This window comes from Solanum dulcamara, chromosome 12 (genome assembly GCF_947179165.1).
Source record: "Solanum dulcamara chromosome 12, daSolDulc1.2, whole genome shotgun sequence".
Lineage (NCBI taxonomy): Eukaryota > Viridiplantae > Streptophyta > Magnoliopsida > Solanales > Solanaceae > Solanum > Solanum dulcamara.
Window position 1 is genome coordinate 9988789 of NC_077248.1, and position 21312 is coordinate 10010100.

General features: G+C 32.2%; 2 protein-coding genes and 2 non-coding genes across 4 annotated transcripts; 1 reads left to right on the plus strand and 3 right to left on the minus strand.

Annotated features, from left to right (window-relative positions):
- Positions 1-1178: 1178 nt before the first annotated feature.
- TRNAD-GUC (transfer RNA aspartic acid (anticodon GUC)) lies at positions 1179-1250 on the minus strand. The gene has a single exon. It is a non-coding gene; the product is annotated as a tRNA-Asp (tRNA).
- Positions 1251-2987: 1737 nt separating this feature from the next.
- TRNAP-AGG (transfer RNA proline (anticodon AGG)) lies at positions 2988-3059 on the plus strand. Its single transcript has one exon. It is a non-coding gene; the product is annotated as a tRNA-Pro (tRNA).
- A 185-nt stretch (positions 3060-3244) lies between these two features.
- Positions 3245-6878, minus strand: LOC129877160 (rop guanine nucleotide exchange factor 7-like). Its single transcript, XM_055952646.1, has 8 exons — positions 6758-6878; positions 6002-6627; positions 5524-5640; positions 5244-5398; positions 4960-5034; positions 4581-4871; positions 4129-4485; positions 3245-3965 (listed from the first exon to the last, which is right to left on the minus strand). Exons 2-8 carry the CDS (start codon positions 6597-6599, stop codon positions 3471-3473), a joined length of 2088 nt encoding a protein of 695 aa, XP_055808621.1. The 5' UTR covers positions 6600-6627; positions 6758-6878; the 3' UTR covers positions 3245-3470.
- A 7222-nt stretch (positions 6879-14100) lies between these two features.
- LOC129877840 (universal stress protein PHOS32-like) lies at positions 14101-16565 on the minus strand. Its single transcript, XM_055953377.1, has 4 exons — positions 16391-16565; positions 14858-14977; positions 14489-14609; positions 14101-14182 (listed from the first exon to the last, which is right to left on the minus strand). Exons 1-4 carry the CDS (start codon positions 16563-16565, stop codon positions 14101-14103), a joined length of 498 nt encoding a protein of 165 aa, XP_055809352.1.
- Positions 16566-21312: the final 4747 nt, after the last annotated feature.

The following is a 21312-nucleotide window of genomic DNA, read 5'->3' on the forward strand; positions in this document are numbered from 1 at the left end:
AATTTTACAAGAAAATGAGTGAAAATAAATAAATTTGATCATCAAAATAATAAATTCAAATTAGGAGTATATATAAGTTACTTTTATAACGACAGATATATCAACTCTAAATAACAAAGTTGAGGGTATATCAGATCCTTTTCCCAAATTAAAATAAAATTGTTCATGGCCTAAAAGTCATGTGAGGCAGACAATTTCATAACAAACAAACACTAAATTATTCATCAAACACAAAGGGAACTTTCCATGTTAGATCTTCCACTTCTATATATAAAGGTTGCAAAGGCTCTGTCCTATAACAATGCATTGCCTCAAGACTTAAAAAAAAAGCATCTTTAAGTTATCAAGAAATTGATCAGAATGGCTAAAAAATTTCTTCTTTGTTTGATCTTGACAAATGCTCTTGTATATTTAACCATGGCTAATACTACCACAAATGTTGCAAATTCCTCTGCTTCTAGCCCGTGGCCTTCGTTTCGAAAACTTGGAAAGCACAAGCATGACTTAGTTAAGTCTTCTAATGCTGCTGCACCAGCACCAGGTTTGAGAGCAGATGAAGAAAAAGAAAAGAAGGGTAATGAGGTTGGTTCCTTTGATGAACACAATGGGATTGCTCAAGAACAGGATATTCAGATTGTGAAGAAGCATCATCATTCAATTGACAAGTCAATTTGTGGAGGTGGAGTTTTTCTTGGGGGCTTAGCTACGACATTCTTAGTGGCAATAGTCTGTTACATTAGAGTAACTAGAAGAAAACATAATAAGCCTAGTACACCAGCTGCATGATTTTATTGTATTATAGTACATATCTACTGCTTTACTACAACCCCCTTTTGGTAAAAACTTGTAAAGATACCATTACTCATTTCTGATTTTGCATTTCTTAAACAAACAAAAACAAGAACAACATATTCACTAAGGCCTCTGAAGAGAATAAGATGTATGCAGAATAAAATCAAAAAAAATATTGGGATCTTGAACTTCTTCGACCACACTTTTATTCATATGGAACCAAAACTTGTACATTCTTCGAAAATATGAACCAAAACTTGGTACATTCTTCGAAACAAAAGAGTGATGTTTATATAAACAATAGACCAAATGCCCTACCCATTAACAATATTTTCTGTATTATTATTTTTCACTTTTCTATTTTAGTTGATTTTTAAAAAAGAATACGCCGTTGCCGGGGATCGAACCCGGGTCACCCGCGTGACAGGCAGGAATACTTACCACTATACTACAACGACTTCATTGTACCAGTAAGATTATATTTTAATAGTTCTACATATAATCCAACTTATAAATATAGTATTTCAGCTTTGAATTATTACCTAATGTCTTTTTCTGAGAGGTGAAAAGCATGTTGAATACAAATTCAATTGAACCCGAGATTTTTTGTTTATGGAGTTGAATCATGCATATGAGAAAATATCTAAAAGATATTATAAATATTATAGTTTATATAGAAATAATTTCAGTAAATTCAGAACCTTAATTTAATCTATTTAAGTTTAAATTATGAATTTCCTTTGGTAACCATGATTACCGACCACAATCATGCACATTAATGTTTCATCGCACACTGAAATACATTATACATATAATTTAACACACACAATTAATTAATATGAATTCTCAGTAATACTAGTGCAGAAAATTTATTTGCCTATAAACTTGGATGGATCTTAGATTTGAAATTTACCTTTTGCTTCTAATTACTTTTTTATTTTGGGGCCGGACTCATAGGTAACAATAGACACAAGCAAGTTATGTTGATCAAAATGGACAAATGCTTCTACTTCTAAGCAATAGATGTTGTGAATGATGAGAGTTAGGTCGCAGAAAATTAACTAATTCATGGAGAAATCCTATGTCCATATATAAGATATATACTATCTTATCTCATTCTTTATTCTAGTCTAATACTTCTGCAAAAGTATCTAGATTCTATCCTTTTGAATCGTTGGTGTATGTATTTATAATTTGTAAGATATTTTTTTTTAATAATAAATATAGAATTTGAACTATATTAATGAAGTTTATCGAATGTGTACTGTCTGCTTATAAAGTATTGGTACTTGGTACCATTCAAATTACCTGTTTCGATCTTATATTAAACAAATAAAAGGGCATTAAGTATGTTTGTTCTGACTACTTTTTATGCATGATTTTATGATATTGCCTTTATAAAGCTAGTCTTTCACAATTAAAAATAGAATAAAGGGTAGAAAGAAAGAAAAGGAATAAAGAGATGGAGACAAATAGCAAAGATTCATTATACATATCTTTCCTAGGACAAAGTTAAGAAAATCGAAAAAATCAAGGAAAGAAAAAGTCAATTTTGTCATCATCAACTTTGGAATTTTGTGAAACTTTCATTAATTTAAGCAAATGAGAACTTTTTAGCGTACAATGAGCGTAATTTCAAAATAAACCTACACATTTTTTTATTGTAAAGAGTCAAAAAGCTATTCTATCTTTAAGACAAGGTACTAACGTTTAAGAACTCTAAACGTGAATATTATATAATTAAATCGTCAAGTATCTTTAATTAAGTAGTATTTTGAATTTTGATCTCTCAGTATGAATTTTATAAGTTGTTAATGAAAGAGCAATGTTATTGGAAAACTCACGAATGTAACAGTCACATTCTATTTTATGCAAAATGTTTGGTACAGTCTGGGTTTCACTTGAATTAATTTTCTATCATATTATATGAATAAGTTTTTTTTTTGTTAGTTTCTTATACTTTGATTATCGTATTATTTTGTTGTAGTTACCGTAGTATGCTTTCACTTTCCTTGTTTTTAATTATTTTTTCTTAAGTAGAGATCTATTTGAAACAACTTCTCGTAGTGATAAGATCTGTGTACAATCTAATCCACTTTATATGACTATACCACATATGTTGTTACTGTATTCCGCGAATCAGTTTCTATTGCAACATTAATATAATGTTAGAGGTTAGATTGAGCCACCAAACAGGGCATTTGGTCTAGTGGTATGATTCTCGCTTAGGGTGCGAGAGGTCCCGAGTTCAATTCTCGGAATGCCCCTATTAAGCTTTTTTGTGGCACTTCTTTTTTTCTTGTTCTCATAAAAATCCTTTTGACATCAACAAATTGCAGATCTAGTTTGACCAATGTTAACCTTAACAGATTCAGATTTATTTATTTTTCATACAAACTCTCGGTATAATATACTCCGTACAATCTTTAGTACTTGTCTTATTACTAGGAAAAAAATCAAAACTGGCTGATAATTATACATGGTATAAGAGTACCATACAACAGTCTTCTGTACAATCCAAATGTAACATTACGATCAGACTTGGCTAAAGGAACAGAGGATATCAAGTTTATAACCATAAAGATACTTGATGAAATGAAATAGTATATGCTAAAACACCCATTACACACTCAAGTACATCAAAAGAGCTTCTTGAGAATCCAGATATACAGGAGTTGTTATTCTTTTGCAGGTGAGTCGTGTGTCAATGGGCTGACAACTTCTCTTGAACATTCTGAAGAACGTGTTGATGAGGTTCCTGAAACATCTTGAGATGTGCTTGAAAATGAATCCGATCGTTTGAAATCATCCTTCCCTTTTGAATCGATGCTCAAATAATCAGTTAGAACCTTTTTCACACCAAAGCCTCGATTAGAAAGCTTGCTGCCTTCAAAGATTTTTGATCTTTCTCCCTTTGCAGGACTAATATGTTGGGAAGGAGAAAAGCTTGGGGTGGTAAAAGCTGTTTTGTATGGAGTGCCATTGACAGGTACTGAGAGAGGAGTCCCCATGCTCTTATGAGCAATGATACCGACTTTGGAGATTGGCACAAATTGATCAGAATGCTTATTCAAATCATCCGCATAAAGAAGGTCATCAATCCGTGCAATAATATTGAATGCCAGGCTTTCAAGAACTCTCGAGTAGCTCTCCAAAATAGATTTGCCCACATCCTAAGGAGCAACAAGAAACAATAGATTACAAATGCTGACGGACAAAGCAATATATTCCGGTAGTGCTAATTCAATAATCATGATTGGTCATGACTCATGAGAGAAAAGGTTATTTTTTCTTAGAGAAGAAACGAAAACTTATTAGTGGGATTTCACATCAAACCTTGTTATATTGAATTTTGCTCATGTCTAAGGTTGTCTGTGGAAGACCAGGAAACCTTTGCTTTAAGCAAAGCAAAAGGCTTTCAGCTCTATCAGCAAGTAGCTCCCTCTTATCACCATCAACCATCAAATCCTTAACCATTTCCCATGAGGATTTTGAATTGGACCTGTGTGTAGTACCAAAAGGTTTAGAGTGAGCTCTTCTGCGCCACACATAAATTGAAGCCTCGACTCTGTTTGCTATCTCAAATGCTTGATGCTCAGAAGATAAATCAAGGCAGTCGAGCAAACATTCAGGTGAAAATTGGTCCGAAGTGATATATCGGTGAATGAGATCACCTAAGCTAGCTTTTCCGTTCTGCAAGATTAAAAATAGGACACCTACAAAATGAGTAACCTCCAGGTTTATTTTAGTATAAAACACAAGTTAGTGTCTCCAGGGGAGCTCTGTACCTTAGGAAGGCCTTCCAAATATGATTCAGGCACCTCCATTTCTGCTAAGCTGTTGCTGTTAATCGCCATTGCAGCTTTCAGGATTTGGTTTGTGCTATCACGTCTGTGCTGCAACTGCCTTCTTGCATTTTCTCTGAGCCCACCAGGGGGAACTCTAGGAACTGGAAGCCACCATTTCTCCTCTTGACGAGGAAGAGGATTTCTGAATGAGGATGACCCATCGGATTCAGGGGCTAAGATTCCTTGGTCAACATACCAGAACTCTGTGCTTCGGAAACTGTCTAATATCTCCTGTGAAAGAGGCAAACACTTTAGACTATAGCACTCAGCATTGAACAATAAAGGCTGAATGCCCAAGAAGCAAGGAATGGCATCTTACAAGGAGCATATTGTCCAGTTTACGGAGTGCTGGAAGATTGACGTAAAGGTCTGACCGTGGCCTAGAAGTCATAACCTAAAATAGAAGAATGAATAAGTTAACACACGTGTACATTCAATTTGTTTTTCCTATCTTAGATCAATAAACTGATTGTTTCCAAATCACATGGAAAAAGGCAAGAGTTTTTCAGAGTTTTGAGCATATGATAAATGTTTGATAACAGAATTTTCTATAGTGGTAGATAGCTTGAATTACAGGAACAACACCAAAGAAACCACATTTACCTCAAGCTTGCTGCCATCAGGAAATGTCTGCCAAGAGGGTATGAGTTCTACAATGTGATCACTAACGCAGAGAAGCCATTCCATTTCTCTCCGCCACATTAACTTTTTCTCTGGAGGTAAAGGTTCTAATCTCCAAATTTGCCCGAAAAGAGTAGCTAATGGAAAAAAGAGGGTGGAATAAAGGAAAAGAATGTATACTTAGTAAACTGAAAAATCACAACTCTCTACAAACTGAATCCAAACATTGAAACATAATCCAATACACAACAAAATAACTTACCACATAGATTAGTGATAGCATTAGAAATTGCTAGTGCTATGCAAACCCCATTTCCACAACCAGACATGTCTTCTCCCAGCAGCAATTTTGAGAATCTTTCCTTCATCATTTCAATCTCTACAGAATCGCAACAAGTTCAACCACAATACAGAATTTTAATGGCCAGACTTTATACAACAACACATCTAGTGTAATCCCACACAAATTGAGGTCTAGTGAGGATACATTATACGCGGACCTTACTCCTACCTGAGAGACTGTCTCGGTTCAAGAAAAAAAAAATCCAAAGCAGTACGGAAAATTTTTTAACGGAAGTGAATAGTAATCACAACAGAATAATAAGATAATCCAATACAAGAAACAAAGGACAAGAAAACTACAACAGTAATACTACCATCAATAGTATGGAAGGATAAGAGAAACAACGCTCTACTATCTAAACATATAAAATATGCACAAAGAACATATAAAATCTTACCAGACAAACAAGACCCTTGTTTCTCCAACTTTCTTTTATCTACAAAGGGTTTCTCTACTTCTTCAGAAACATCAGAATTTGCACAATGCTGCACCTCATCCTCCTGAATATGCCAAGCAATTGAAGATGGAGAACAAGAATCCTCAGACCCACTATGTTCTTCATTCACAGTTTCCTCTGACACCAAAAAACCAGAACTTGAACTGCTTTCTCTGCCAATCTTTTCATTCAAACACACCAAAGACTCAATTTTTCCAGCATTTTCCCCATAACCCTCCATTAACCCTTCTGCCCCATCACTCTTATCAGACAAAACCTCCATTTTATCATCAAGAAAACCAGGAGAAGAAGCACAATAAACAGAGTTGGTGATCACAATGCCATCAAATTCAAACCTTTTACTTCCAAACCCATTTGACACTTTAGCTTTTTGATACAGATTCTTGATGGACTTTGAAACCTTAAACTTCAATACAGAAAAATGGTTTTCTTTCTTGGAACTTGCACAAGGGTCTAGTGCAATAAAATGCTTGAGCTGTGGCTGAAATTCCAGAGAAACCTCCCTTTTTTTGTCCTGGTGTGACACAGGTCTATCCATAAGTTTTCAACTCTAACCATGTCTGCTTCTGAAATGGGGGTAAAAATGAAAAAAAGACAAGAAATCAAGAAATGGGGTTAATTTTTTTAATTAAAAAAATTTTAAAAAGGGAGAATCTTGATTAGAAGAGTGAAGGTGGACAATGATTAAATGCAAACCTATTAAGTGTTATGAAGCAAAGGAAGGTGATATAATGAGAATAATGATGGCAATGAGGCTACAAAAGCAGACAAAGAAACAACACAAGAAGTTTTTTGGTGGGCTATGGGCATTTGCATTTGCTTTGCTTAAATGAGGAGCCTCCACTTCTATAGCACACACTGTCACTGTCAAATATCACTACATTTGCTTTTGGTTGGGCTTTGCTTAAACAAGGGCTCTTAAACATAATTATTGTTTACTTCACTACCCTAATAGTACAATTTTTCAATTTTCCAAGTTCATTTTTTTAAAAAATATTGTATTAAAGTATTATAATAGTTTGGTATATGTGATATAGTCACGGGAGTCGTGTAAACGACGGATCAACTAACAGGGATGGTTTGGTAGCTACTTGAATTAGTTATATGGGAGAATTTAACTGTTTGGGTGATTTTGAATATGAAAATTTTGGTTTGAGTTTTGATTTTCGGATGGAAGAAGTTATTGTTAAAGTCAAATCTAAATAAGTTTGGATTGAATTGAATTGAATATAAAAATTTTGATTTGGTTATTTTTTATTTTCGATTCTGACTTTAAGGCAGATTCTAACCATTAACAACCTTAATTCAATATATAACTTTCTATTGTTAATAAGGATTGAGATAATTCCTTCCACTTACTAATGGGTGACATGAAAAATAAGAAAACCATTTAATATATTTGATTTAGAAGGTATTGTACTTCATATTATAATGGATAGAATTGTACAATACTAATCTATTGGACATTTGAAAATATAAAATATAGAAATTTCAAATTTCAGATATTCAAAAATTATTAGTTCTAAATCTGATATTCAATTCAAAATCCATAGATTTTATAAATAAAATTCGAAATCCATAAATTTTATAAATAAAATTCGAAATCCAATTCATAATTAAAAATTTTGATCCAAAGCAAATATTCAAAATGTTAAAAAAAGAAAGATATATTTTTATGTTAAGTAACAATTTAACTTTAAATATCTATTTTACTTAATAAGATAGTTTATAATCACATAAATATTTATAACTTATTTTCAATCATAAATTTTTTAAAAAATATTTTTTAATATATTTTATATCAAATCAAACATTACCACGTAAATTGTCACACGACAGAGTATGAATGTATGAGTATAGAATACATGTGTCACTGTCACTTTGTTGTTGTGATCGGCTTTGCTTACACAAGGGCTCTTGCATAATTATTGCTTACTTCAGTGGCCAAACAGTACAATATTTCAACTTTCTAAGTTCATTTTGAATTTTAAGATGATTTGGTCATGGGAGTCGTGTAAAGAACGGATCAACTAATAATTTGAAGTTCGGTGTCGATTAAGAAAAGTTTTGGTTATGATACATATGGGAGAGTGCCTATGGAGACAAATACTACTAATTTAGAGTTTAGAAATACAAAGTTATTAACTCTAGCTCCATTAATTAATCTGCATTTTCGTCGAGTAAATCTAATAAAATCACTGATTAAAGAATGAAAAACTTGTAATTATTTTACGATAACAATAGCAGATTCATCTTTATTCAAGAGGTGTCGATTGAAATTTCGATTCCTTCCCTACAAAATTGTAATATTGAGAGATATTCTTTTAACTATATATATGTCGTATTTATTTAACTTCTTCCTGTATTATTTTTTGGACTCCTCTTACTAAAAATATCCAAACACCGGAAAGATGAGAACAAAACTGAAATGCAGATGCATGTGAAGTAAGTATACTTTGAAGTAGCAGCCAAATCCAAGGCCACCCTACACCCACCACACCAACCAGCACTAAGGTTAAGTGACCAAAAAGGATGGATTCTTTTTTTTTTTTGGTCCAACTGCAACATTAGAATGGGGTCCCATTTAACACTTTCAAATAAATAAGTACCCTCTCTTGATATTTTTTTATCTATCTTTACTTATCTCTGTTCCATTATCTTTTTTTATTAATAATCATATTTTCTTCATTATTTTTTCTTTTTTTTGTTTGAGTTTGATACACTTATCTTTCGACGATAGAGGAGTATCAAATTGGCAGGTCCACAAAGCGCACAGTAAGCTTGTATCTGCAGGCATATCAAGTTTGGTCAGTGGTCCACTCCCTAGCTCCTAACTCCCCCAACCCAAGGGCGTTTTTTTGTTTTTCTTTTCTTTTTTGTTCTTTTATAATCATATATTTCTTTCTTTATAATAATATATAAAGATGCTTTTGTCAATCGACTTTTGGCTTCCTTTATATTTATTCAATGTGTAAAATAGTTTGACATGTTTAATTTACTTTCGAAAAAGGGCTAAAATATTTTAGGATTATCTGAAAAGGTTTAAATATATTTCTCATTTACCTATTGGGCTAATAGAAAGATGACACGTAATATTTAAAAATAATAATAATTAAAAAATAAAAAATGTTAGTTTTAGGGGTAAAAATGAACCAAAAAGATTGACTGAGGGGTATTTTTAGCCCAATAAATGAATGAGGGTATAGTTAAACCTTTTCGGATAGTTCAAAAATAATTTTTGCCCTTTTTCGATTTACTTTTTCACCCGTCAAAATAATGTTACCTAACGTCCTTTTTCAAATAATTTACTCGTACTCATAATAGAAAATAATGAATAATTAATGAGCTATATAATTGGATTTTAGGTAACTTAATTGTGCAAAAAAATAATGGATGATTAGTTTATAAGATATTATAGTGATTGGATATTCTATGAATGAGCGAGTTAGACGTAAAATTATTTTAAAAGACCTACAATTTCTAGTAATAATAGCAAACTTATCTATTGAATTAAAATACGATTAAAGAAAAGGATATGTACAGACATATTAATTAGTTCATAATGACAATTTATTTATTGATGTTACCTAATATATAAAATTATGATTTGGAATTGAGATTTCATGCGTTTTGATTTGGGTTTATCTACAAAGACGGAAACTTTAATAGTTCAGTTGATTAGTTATCTGAATTTTTATCTTACCTAAAACTTTAAACATCGAGAATATGCATTCTTTTTAAATATTTTTCTTTTACTTATTATAGTCCTTTTTATTCTCTTTTGTATATTTCAATTGTATATTTCTTTCTTTTCATACAGACATGTAAATAGAAGCATGAGGAAAAATGATAAATAGTATAATTGAACCTTTTACTTCCTTTGGGAAAAAAAAGAAGAAAGGAATAAGTGGGATTATAAATGGGCCATTATTGAAAATGATACTATAGTGTATAATTGTATATCTTTGGGAGCTGAATATTTAATTTGCTATTAATTTCTTTGGGCCATTAATAATCATAGTATCTCCCAACGAATCTAACACTTTAAAACACCACCAATAATAAAGTTCTCACTTTATTTTCTTGTAGCTTTCCTTGTAAGGTACTTCTTCCGTTTTTATTTATTTATTAAATATTAGTTTTTAATTTAATTTTTTTATTTGTTAATTTTGACAAATTAAAAAAAATATTTTTTTTCTTTTTATTATATCCTCAATTTATTAACATTGAGTTAGTGTCTTAAAAAAATATCGCGATTAAATATATTTAAAACTCTATCAATTAATAAGGATAAACTGATAAACTCACTATACTAATCATTATAATTTTAATAGGTGTGTCGAATCAAAATTTGATAAAGTAAAAAAAGGAACGGAGGGAGTAATATAAAGTTGTCCATGCCATTTAATAGGGCGTTGACCATAATTCCGGTTGTTGTAGCCTAAATAAAGAAAATTGTGAAAGAGTAATTTGGTGCACTAAACTTTCTTATGTCGAAGGTTTAAATAAAAATTATACCATACTGGATTATTATAAATAATTAGAAGTAGTCAAGATTTGATCTTTATGAGTTTGAATTCGAGATTTTATCATATCTCATTTAATTTATTGAATTCAAAATCTATTATTTAAATTTATTTAGCGAAAATATAGGTATATATACCCACAACTCTACTCTGCATTTGTATAAATAAATGACACCACGACCTGAGATCCCAGACTAATATAAAATAGTAACTTTTATTGTTGCGTCAAAACTCATTTTCCCTCACCTATTGAGCTATGGGACTTATTAGAAATAAAAGAGAAAGTTATGAAAAGAAATGGAGGAAAAGGGAGAGAAAAACTCCTCTCAAAGGCTGTGGATGTGGCATATGTCTTTACTTGTAATTTTATAGAGGTATTTGTTATTCGGGACCTTTTGGTAAAGTGAGAACATACCTGCTGTGCATTTTAGATTTTTTAGAACTCGTGTATAGTACGAGTGATAAAGAATAACTAGTTTTGGATTTATAATATAGTAAATAACAATTTTAGGATAATTAATTTTGAGATTAATCTAAAAATTACAATATAGAAAAATAACAATTCTGAAATAACAAATTCGAAGTAGTTTATTTCCCAACCTGCCTTAAACTTTAAAGTAAGGGGAAGCAAGATGCTGCTCTTTTTCTATTTAAAAGTAAGAATTTGGGACCAACCTTCCTAAAATGTTTTTCTTTGGAAAAATTACATGCATGACATAGCAAATATGTGATGTATTTAGAGTGTCTAGCTATAATTTAAAAAATTTACTACGTGGATATACTTTATATTAAATAGCAATTCTTCAGTTATACATGAATATCTTAAATACAGACACATTAAACAAACTTCTCTTTTCCTTTATGATTCTCCCTTTTTAACTTTATGTTTCTAATTCCTAAATCAAAGAGTTTTTTCTCAATTTTTTTGTAGATCATGATCAATTACACGTTTCTACGTCTCTAAATGGTGCTTTCTATTCATCAGATAACTACAAATACATATCACATATTTGGTCTAGCTAATTTTTTCGTTGAAGCTTTTTGCTACTGTAATGACAGACAATGATACTGTGAAGAGGGTTACACGAGTTAAATCCTTTTTTGATACCATCACAATTTTTATATCTAGATTAATTAGTGAAACACTGTTATTACTTCTTTATGATTATGATCACTAATCAATTTGTTGCCCCCTTCGAACACCGTCACTGGCTCACCAAAAACTATTGCCACCAATGATAGTGTATTAATTATATCAAGTACTTTACAATTGTATTCAAGTTGCATCACATCTTCTTGTATAACAATTTCACCAGATGTAGAGTACGCGATATCCTTATGAACAGTAGTTACACACAATGGAAATACTCCAAATTATCTGTTCTCCTTTTTATCTGAACATACACCTTGACACCCATGTCGTTGTGTATTTTCAAAGGTGTATTGTTACCTTCCACTTTGTATTCAATTTTGATAGATTTTAAACTCTAATCAGTACTCAGTTGATTCAAAATTAGATGAACTAGTTTGCAATACGAAGCACATTCGTTCATAACGATTTCATCTATAGTGTATCCGATGTAGCAATTTTCTTGTTCCACTTCCTCTGAATATCTGATCAATAGTGTTATGCTTGTCATGGAGCAAATTGAATTGATTTTGAATTTGTATTTCATCATTTGTCAAATCAATGAGAATTATGTGTTCTTACGCTTGAATAAGTATCTCTGAGGTACTAGTTTAATTATGGAAGCATGCGTTATGTATGGCAATAATTCCAACAATTAGCGTATTAAAAAGATTTCTTCCGAATTTAGTGCCTTAAAACAAAATATGTATTCTAATATACAACCAACAACACACCATGAATACATCAGATACAAACGGATAACCACTAAAAGAATTAGCCACGAATCATAATTATAGCTACTCACTTGGATTAACCCCTAAACTATATATAGTCATTTCCCTAAGTTTCTCTTTTTCTTTCTCTTAAAATATTTTGTGAAGTGGCCGGTGTCAAACACGAGTTCTTTACATTTTGCACCTATGATAAATGTTTTCTTTTGTGATTTACATCATGTCTAGTAATTTTTTAAAAATAATTTGCACCTTAATCTTTTTATTTTCTTACAATACAATAAATGTACTCTTTTTTTGTTTTTTTTTGAATTATCCATGAGGACAAAATAGAAAAAATAAACTTAGAAATAAATAAAAAATGTGATGCCAAATGAAAATCCCCCTTCCTACGCACCACACTATTTCGTTAATAAATTAAAGAAATGAGCTCGTGGAGGGAGATAACGTATGGCTAGAGCTAAAAAAATCTGAAGTTGCTAACAAGAAGCTGGATACTATTGATCTAGAGAATAACTTTGTTGATGTTCTGATCAATGATGTATGCAGTCAAAATTTTGGGGTGGGGGGGCAAACGAAAGACTAACGATATAAGGATCAAAAAATAAAAATATGTCGTGGATCGACCGGAAGCCAAGCCTAAATGACTTCCCTCTTCACGATGAAGACCTTGGTGTGGATTGTCGAGGCATTGGGGGTCCTTGACAGTTCCCTTTTTGAAGGAGACAATGCGTTTCCACTCCTCGAGTGTGATTTTTTTAAGTAAAACTAAAAATCGAAAAAGAATGGTATTGAGAATTCAAAGACAACTACATATGGCACATACTATTACAGTGGATCCGGTGGGACTAGCAGGAGGATTGTGCTTATTTTGGAATGCCGATATTCAGGTATATCAATTCCATTCAACCACTTTTTCTATTGAAACATATACATGATTTGGTAGATGACTATAAATATTGATAATATTTGTCTATTAAGTATTGAAAGAACTATTCGTAGAACTCAATTGCAAGAACCTTTGTATAAATCGAATAGGTGGAGGTTAGTGTGGGTTATGGCAGGAGACTTCAATGATATTGTTGACAATTCTGAAAAATCGGGAGGTAGAATAAGAGAGGTTTCTTCTTTTCGAGATTTAAAAAACTTTTTATGGGATATGGGAGCTATATATTTAGGCTTCAATGGAAAATCATTGACTTGGTGGTGCTTTAGAGAAAATGATGACATAATTCAAGAGAGATTAGATAAAGTCATCTGCTGGGAGATGAAGTATTTATTTTTGTTGATTCCATTAAATCTGAGCATGCTACATGTCATCGGGCCAATGCTAATGGATGACCCTCAAAATCACAATTTATTGATATAAGACATAGATCGAGATGATACTTTTTTACTATTTTACAAATTTAAAAATTAAAGATTCATGGAGCTTACGCCTCGCTCCGTGCTAAGTAAAACGCCCCTGCCTCACACCCTCGTCTTTTAAAACATTGGTTTCAGGGATATGTATAACATGATAACTTAAAAATAGAAAATAACCAATTTAATCCAAGGTTTGGACCCGTGACCTTTTGATCACATGGCATCAACTTTACTAGTTACTTCAAGGCTCTCCTTCGGAGAGAGTATTCAATGTTGGAGGAGTTGTGATCAATGCTTGTGGAAATCAGGATCCTTAACTATAGTCACGGGACAAGCTGCATTGTTCAATATATAGTTTGTTACACTTCCCCAGCATTATTCTGTTTCCAAATAAAAAAACATATCCAAATGTTAATAAGTACTTATGGAATATAGAAAATAACAATATTTCTTTATTAAACCAACAGAGGAATTAATGCAAGAGATTTTTTTTGGATATACTACAAAAAATTAAGAAGAAGCTGGATATAGGTATGAATTTCATCGCTAATCCATCACAAAATAGATTGTAGCTAATTTTTTTAATTTATAATTTATCACTAAATAAGATTAGCTACAATTTTTAACGTTTATTCATTGCTAGTTTCTGTTTTTTAATAGTGATTGAATAATGGAAAAGAAGTACCTTTGAATAGTACTTAGGCCTCTGCTACCCATGACCAAAGAATCCAACTTGAGATCTTCAATAGAGTCACACGCTTTCTCTCTTGCATCTCCCCAGTACACTTTGCCACAATGTTTATCTGTAAAACAAATCAATACTTTTAAGATATGACTAGCTACTTGGTGATTCTTACCAATCCGTAGTTAAATAGCTTCTAGCTAAATGAATTTTTTTAGAATCCATGCTAAATGGAATTATTATGAGATTTTTGTTGTTTACTACATAATTTTGTCTAACGGTAATTCCTTGTTTTCTGTAGAAAAGATTTTATTTGGTTAGAATTATAAGAAAAATCATAGTACTAATTAATAGATCAAAAATAAGTTACCTCTTTCTGCTTATTAGCTGTATCAAGCAAATCAACAACTTGGACATCAGTTTTCTTGATATCATAATACTTCATCACATCTGGATCTCTAAACTCCACCCATGGAATCAGAGCTAACAAAGAATAAGAAAAAATAAAGTAATCAAAACCACTTCATAAAGTGAAAAAAACAAAATACAACAATAACAAACCTAGTAAAATCTCACAAGTGGGGTTTAAAGAAAATAGAGACCAACAATCAACAGTAAAATAGTGCAATACTAAAACACAAAGACAACATAATAGGATAGATTATAGAACTACAGTAATACAACTAGTACAATGAAAAACATCAACCACCCTAAGCAAGACAACACTGCACTTCCTACTAACCTAATACGTGCTCTCCACACCTTCATGTCTAAGGTCATGTCCTCAATAATCCGAAGTTGCTCCATATCATGTCTTATCACCGATTTTCAATACTTTTTCAGTCTACCTCGACCTCTCCTTGTATCCTCTGTAACCAACCTCTCGCACCTCCCCACTGGTGCATCCACGCATCTCCTCTTTACATGTCCAAACCATCTCAGTCTCACTTTTCTCATCTTGTCCACCACGGATGCCACTCCCACCTTATTCCAAATACCCCCATTTCTAATCTTATCGCTTCTAATGTGACCACGCATCCACATCAACATCCCCATCTTTGCAACATGCATCTGTTGAATATGAAAGTTTTTGATTGGCCAACACTCTGCCAAATACAACAATGTTGGTCTAACCACCACTTTATAGAACTTACATTTCAGTTTCAGTGGTACTTTTTTATCACACAAGACTTCAAAGGCAAGGCTCCACTTCATTCGCGCTGCACCAATATGATGTGTGATATCCTCGTCGATATCTCCACTCCCCTGGATTATACACCCAAGGTACTTGAATCTATCTCTCTTAGGAATATTTTGTGTGTCAAGCCTCACTTTCACGCCTTCCTCATGCAATACAATGTGTGTCAATAGAAATACACACACCAATACGATGTGTATATTTTGTAAAAAACAAAATACTTATCCAAAAATAAAAAGGAAAATACTTTAATTTCTATTGCCAATATAAAAGAATTTTTACTCCATCATCACCTAAAAGATACTAACAAAAAGTCACCTAAAATAACTAGAGTCACATAAGATGGAACTAGTTACCTAAAAAATTAAACAAGCAACATGGTATAACTAGTTGCGAAGCCATAGAGTCATATCAGAGGATTTTGAAAAAATATTAGAGCATCACACCTAGAAAATCTACTTATGACGAAACTTGAAAGACAATTTTTGAACCCCTTTATCACGAACTAAAATCTTTCTAATTATGTATCAAGAGGATTTAAGCAAGAAATATATTTTACTCTATTTGTGCAACACAGTATTAATTTTAGGCCAAAGGGATCATTCAATCGATGAACCCACCCCTTGACCCTCTTTAGCTCCCCAACAAATATATGAAAGTATAACATATTAAATTACACTGATAATAAAGGAACTTACGCAAACCAGTTTTAGCCCAGAGCTGGTCGCGCGACTCACTGAGAGTGTGAGTCTTGATGTGGATTAAGTAAACTGTGTCACCTTTTTCAGCCAAATTTTCAACTGTCCATTTCAAAGCTTCCTTGCTGCTCTTTGAAAAATCTACTGCCACACCAATTGTCTTGCCCTTGCCCATTTTTTTAAAAAATTATTAATTAATCACTTTCTTTCTTGTGAAAACTGAAAAATAATTCAAGAAAATGGTTTTGTATATTCTTTCTTTTCTCTAATTTTGATTTGAAGTTGAGGTGGTACGTGAATAATGGAAGATCCATTGTTTTCGTTTTTTTGGGCTTCTCTTTCTGTTTTCATGATTTATGGGTGAAATGGTTTGGTTGGGGGGGGGGGGGGGGGGGGGAGGAAAATGTCAACACAAATATTTGCATTTTTATATGACATGGAGATTTTAGTAAATATTGTGGACAATTAAATTTTATTGGATTAAATTTATAAAATAGTTTAGACTTTGTCATCAAAAAATTTATTATATTACAAAGTTATAAATTCATTTTACTTGCACAAAGAATCAAAAATTTTCATTGGCCCGTTCTAGGGAAAAAAAAGAAGATTGCATAAACATAAATTCTCATGTAAGAAGAAAAGAAAAGGGGCGGGGGAGGGGGTTATATACATTGACCGTTGTACATGCATTATACATATTATACACTAGTATAAAGTGTATATATGTTTTGTATACATTATAGAACATTGTATGCACGCTGGGTACACAAAAATACTCAGAATACACTAATGATATTGTGATACATTAGGGATACACTTTCAAACACATAATACAATGTATACACCCAATTTTTATATACTATGTAATAGTATAGATACAACTTTTATACACTATATCACGTTGTATATACTTTTTATAAGCACGCTATTTTACAGGGTACATGTATATATGGATTTTTCATTCATTATTTGAATCCAATAAATATGAATTTAATAATTTTATTGGGTTAATTTGTTTAATTAGGCTACAAATAATGAATCCATTTTGATAAAATCAAGTTGTCATTTATCTTAGAGGCGGAATGGTGCGTGCCACATGTCAGAGTGACATTTTATGTCTAGTCAAATCAAAGACTAATGAAAATGTATTACGGGTATAACTCAGACGTGTTTCAACCAATTAAATATTGTCATATTACTTTAATTTTTATTGATCAAAAAGAGTGTACTCATCACATTTTTTTCCACCTACAACTATAAATAGGAGTCTTAATAATTAAAAAAAAAACATTAAAATTCAAAGAACAAGCAAAAGAGAGATTGTTGATCAAGCTTCACATCTTTCTCTACAAAGCATTCAAGTACTCAAGATATCAAACTCTAGGTCAAGAACGAAGAAAAATCAAGATTCAAGAAATACGAGTTGACTTATTTGATTGTGCTAGTTGAAGTCAAGATTATCGTTCTTCATAAAAATCATATAGGTTGATTAAGATCAAGATAAAAAATCTTTGAATTTATTATAGTTATTGTTTGCCCTAAGCAAAATTGAGATAAAGTTAAATAAAAAAGTCTCAATTCACAATAAATTAAAAAGAAGATAAAGAGAATTCAAAAAGATTATAGCATCTATACCATGTTCGATGTACTATAATTATTACAATATTTTGCGGTCTTGAGAATTTTGTTGTCGACACTCGACACATATGCTGAACAATGAAATGTGGGCTTGGTGTTGTCCATGGAAAGTTGATAATTGAAGATTTGACATACATTCTCTTCCCCTTAATTGATGACTAGAAATGGCCCAAAAATAATTTTAGGCATGTGACTGACATGGTCCCTACTAAGTAGTTGGACTAATCAAAGAACTATACAAACCAGCAAGTTGAAAAAGGTTGATTACCTATTTAACCAGTCATCAATTAATTTGCTCAAATTTGATTCAATCCGTTCAATTGTCACCCTATTTATTGGCTTCATATATTAGCCTCATTTATGAGGATATTGAACACCTCAATTTCGAATAAATTAAAGTGTTTTAATTAGATATTTTTTATTCAAATTTTAATTATATTTTTGTGTGCGTATTTTTAATTAATCACATAAAATATGTCAATCACTTTAACTACACATCAAAAACTCATAAAATCTCAGGTATTTTTTACTTGAGATTGATGCACATCTATTTTTTTTAAAAAAATAAATAAAAAATACTTAATTGAAACACTTGATTATAAATTAAAATGTTCAATTAAAGCAATGCTTAGTTCAACTATCTATCATGAAAGATATATCTTGATAAATTTAAAGGACTGGCTATATATTAAGCCTTATAATATCACCTTTGTGGGTTAAAAGGGAATCTGGAATATATTGTCATGTAGACCCCCCGTGACCTAATGGTGTACAAGCAAGCAATATTCCATTAGGACAGATAAGAATTCGAAATGCAACTATATATCAAGAATCCATACATATATATATATATAACACTATAGAAACCAACATCATAACTAAGTTGATTGCAAGAAGGGAACCATAAGTAGAATATTTAATTAATACCGTGCATTAGAACAAATTCTTAGGGTTCAATTTGAACTGAAAATCAAATTACTGAATCATAATTTATTGTATCGAAGTTTGATTATTATTAAATTATCGAAATTAAACTTTGAAAATATCGAATTAAATACCAATGACCACCCCTAATGAATTATTTACCACATGTATGGGTAACATTAACAAGTAATATAGATGTCTTGATTGATCTATGTTGAGTAATGCGGAGTCATAGTTAGTTAGTTGAGTCAGCTCAGTTAGCTAGAAGGAATAACAAACTAGTCAGTTAGAAAGTTAGTTGATTAGTTTTCTTATGAAGCAAGTTTATGATTCTCTATATAAAGGATCATGTAGAGTGTATTGGATTCATTCAGAAAAATCAATGAAAGATCTCTATTTCTTCCTCTCCTTTATTTCATCTTCTTTAGTAGTTAGTTGTTAAATTGGAATGGTATCAGAGCCGGATCCGTCTCACCCAATGTTGGGCCCCCTAAAAATTAAAATTGTCCATGCATTAGATGCTAAGTACTGAGCGTGAGGTGGGGTGTTAAGCCTAATACCTAGATTCTGATCGAGGCACAAACACCATTGTTGGAGCTTCATAAGGATAGAAGCCATGGTTAATTCAGAAGCTTCGCAAAGATAAACCACATATATTTCACAGCTAGATTACACCCATCAATTGTTTCTGCAACCTTCAGACACACCAGGAGCTACACTGATTGGTCTGAAGTTAACAGTGCCAAAAAACTACACATTAGGGAGTAGATCAATGGGACTGGCTTTGTTGGTGAAAAATAAGCCAGGTCTCGTAAATGGTAGCAACAATCGAAGCATGTATAAGGGAGATTTGGCAAAACAGTGGGATAGATATAATACACTGGTGCTCTTATGGATCAGTAGAGTAGTTGCACCAGAGTTGATCTCTAGCATAATGCTTGCTTTGACTTCAAAGAGAGTATGAGATGAGTTCAAATAGAGATTTCATAAATCAAATCTTACTAGGATCTACCAGTTATGTAGAGAGATTGGAATGTAAACACAAGGTACATATTCAATTATAGTATATTACTCTAAGTTGAAGGATTGTTGCGATGAGTTAGACTTGTTAGCACCTTATCCTCCTATGTGTTAGTGTGCAGAATCATGTGTATACATCTTACATTTGAATAATCAGAGGTTACTACAATTCCTCATGGGATTGAATGAGGCTTACAGTCATGCGAGGTGTGACATTCATCTTAAAACTATTGTATTAAGTGTGAATCAAGCTTACTCTATAGTAATCCACGAAGAGAGTCAAAGGAGACTAGGAATAGTTGATTTCAAAGGAGATTTATTAAGCTTGCTAGCTGTTAATAGAGATGGTAATTTCAAATCTAAGAAACCAATGAGTGGTGGACCTATAGAGACCATTCCTGGCATAGTGTGTGACCATTGTGGATACAAAGGTCATCTGAAGAAGAATTGTTATAAATTAGTTGGTTATCCTCTTGATTTTAAAAATAAAAAGCACTTGGCAACACAAGAAGGTAAGGATATTAGATCAGATTCTACAGGGAATAACTATCCACATGCTCATCATGCCGTTGTAAAGGGAGATGAGTTTAGTTCTGGATCCACAGGTGGTCATTATCTTACAAATGAGCAACATAAATATTACATAATAGAAGAGGTGAAGAAAACTCTATATAGTCACTTCAAGGTGAAGGACTTAGGAGACTTGAGATTTTTTCTTGGCATAGAAGTCATGAGGTCAGGGAAGGGAATCCTCTTGAACCAAAGGAAATACAACTTGGAACTAATCTCAGAAGTAGGACTCGTGGTGCCAGACCAGCTCTTACACCTTTAGAGGCTAATCACAAGCTCATAACAGTGGATTATTATGTGCATGTGGGTGACAATACTAATCCTGAACTAGAAGATATTGTTGGATATCAGTAATTGATTGGCAAGTTGATCAACCATACCATCACTAGGCCAGATTTATGTTTTGCTATGCAAATACTCAGTCAATTCATGCAAAGGCCAAAACATTCCCATTGGAAAACAGCTAAGAGACTAGTAAGGTACTTGAAAGGATCACTAGTTCTTGACTTGTTTTTCCCATAAAATACAAAATAAGAACTGACCATATATTGTGACTTTGATTGGGTAGCTTGTCCTGACACTAGAAGGTCAGTCACTGGGTATGTTGTGAAGTTAGGGGATGCTCTCTTATCATGGAAATCCAAGAAGCAATAGAAAGTAGTAGAAGTTCAGCAGAAGCTAAGTATAGAAACATGACAGTGATAGTTGCTGAACTAACTTGGGTGTATGGCCTCATAAAAGAACTGAATTGCCATGTACCTACTCCTGTT

Excerpts from the sequence above, each read along its gene's own strand:
- LOC129877160 (XM_055952646.1), bottom strand. The coding sequence starts at position 6,599 with ATGGATAGACCTGTGTCACACCAGGACAAAAAAAGGGAGGTTTCTCTG. Across the intron at positions 5,399-5,523 it reads TGCTATCACTAATCTATGTG|CTACTCTTTTCGGGCAAATT; the intron begins GTAAGTTATTTT and ends TTTTTCCATTAG. Across the intron at positions 5,035-5,243 it reads CTGATGGCAGCAAGCTTGAG|GTTATGACTTCTAGGCCACG; the intron begins GTAAATGTGGTT and ends CTTCTATTTTAG.
- LOC129877840 (XM_055953377.1), bottom strand. The coding sequence starts at position 16,565 with ATGGGCAAGGGCAAGACAATTGGTGTGGCAGTAGATTTTTCAAAGAGC. Across the intron at positions 14,610-14,857 it reads TAAGCAGAAAGAGGTAACTT|ATTGTGGCAAAGTGTACTGG; the intron begins ATTTTTGATCTA and ends TTACAGATAAAC. Across the intron at positions 14,183-14,488 it reads ACTATTCAAAGGTACTTCTT|GGGAAGTGTAACAAACTATA; the intron begins TTCCATTATTCA and ends AGAATAATGCTG.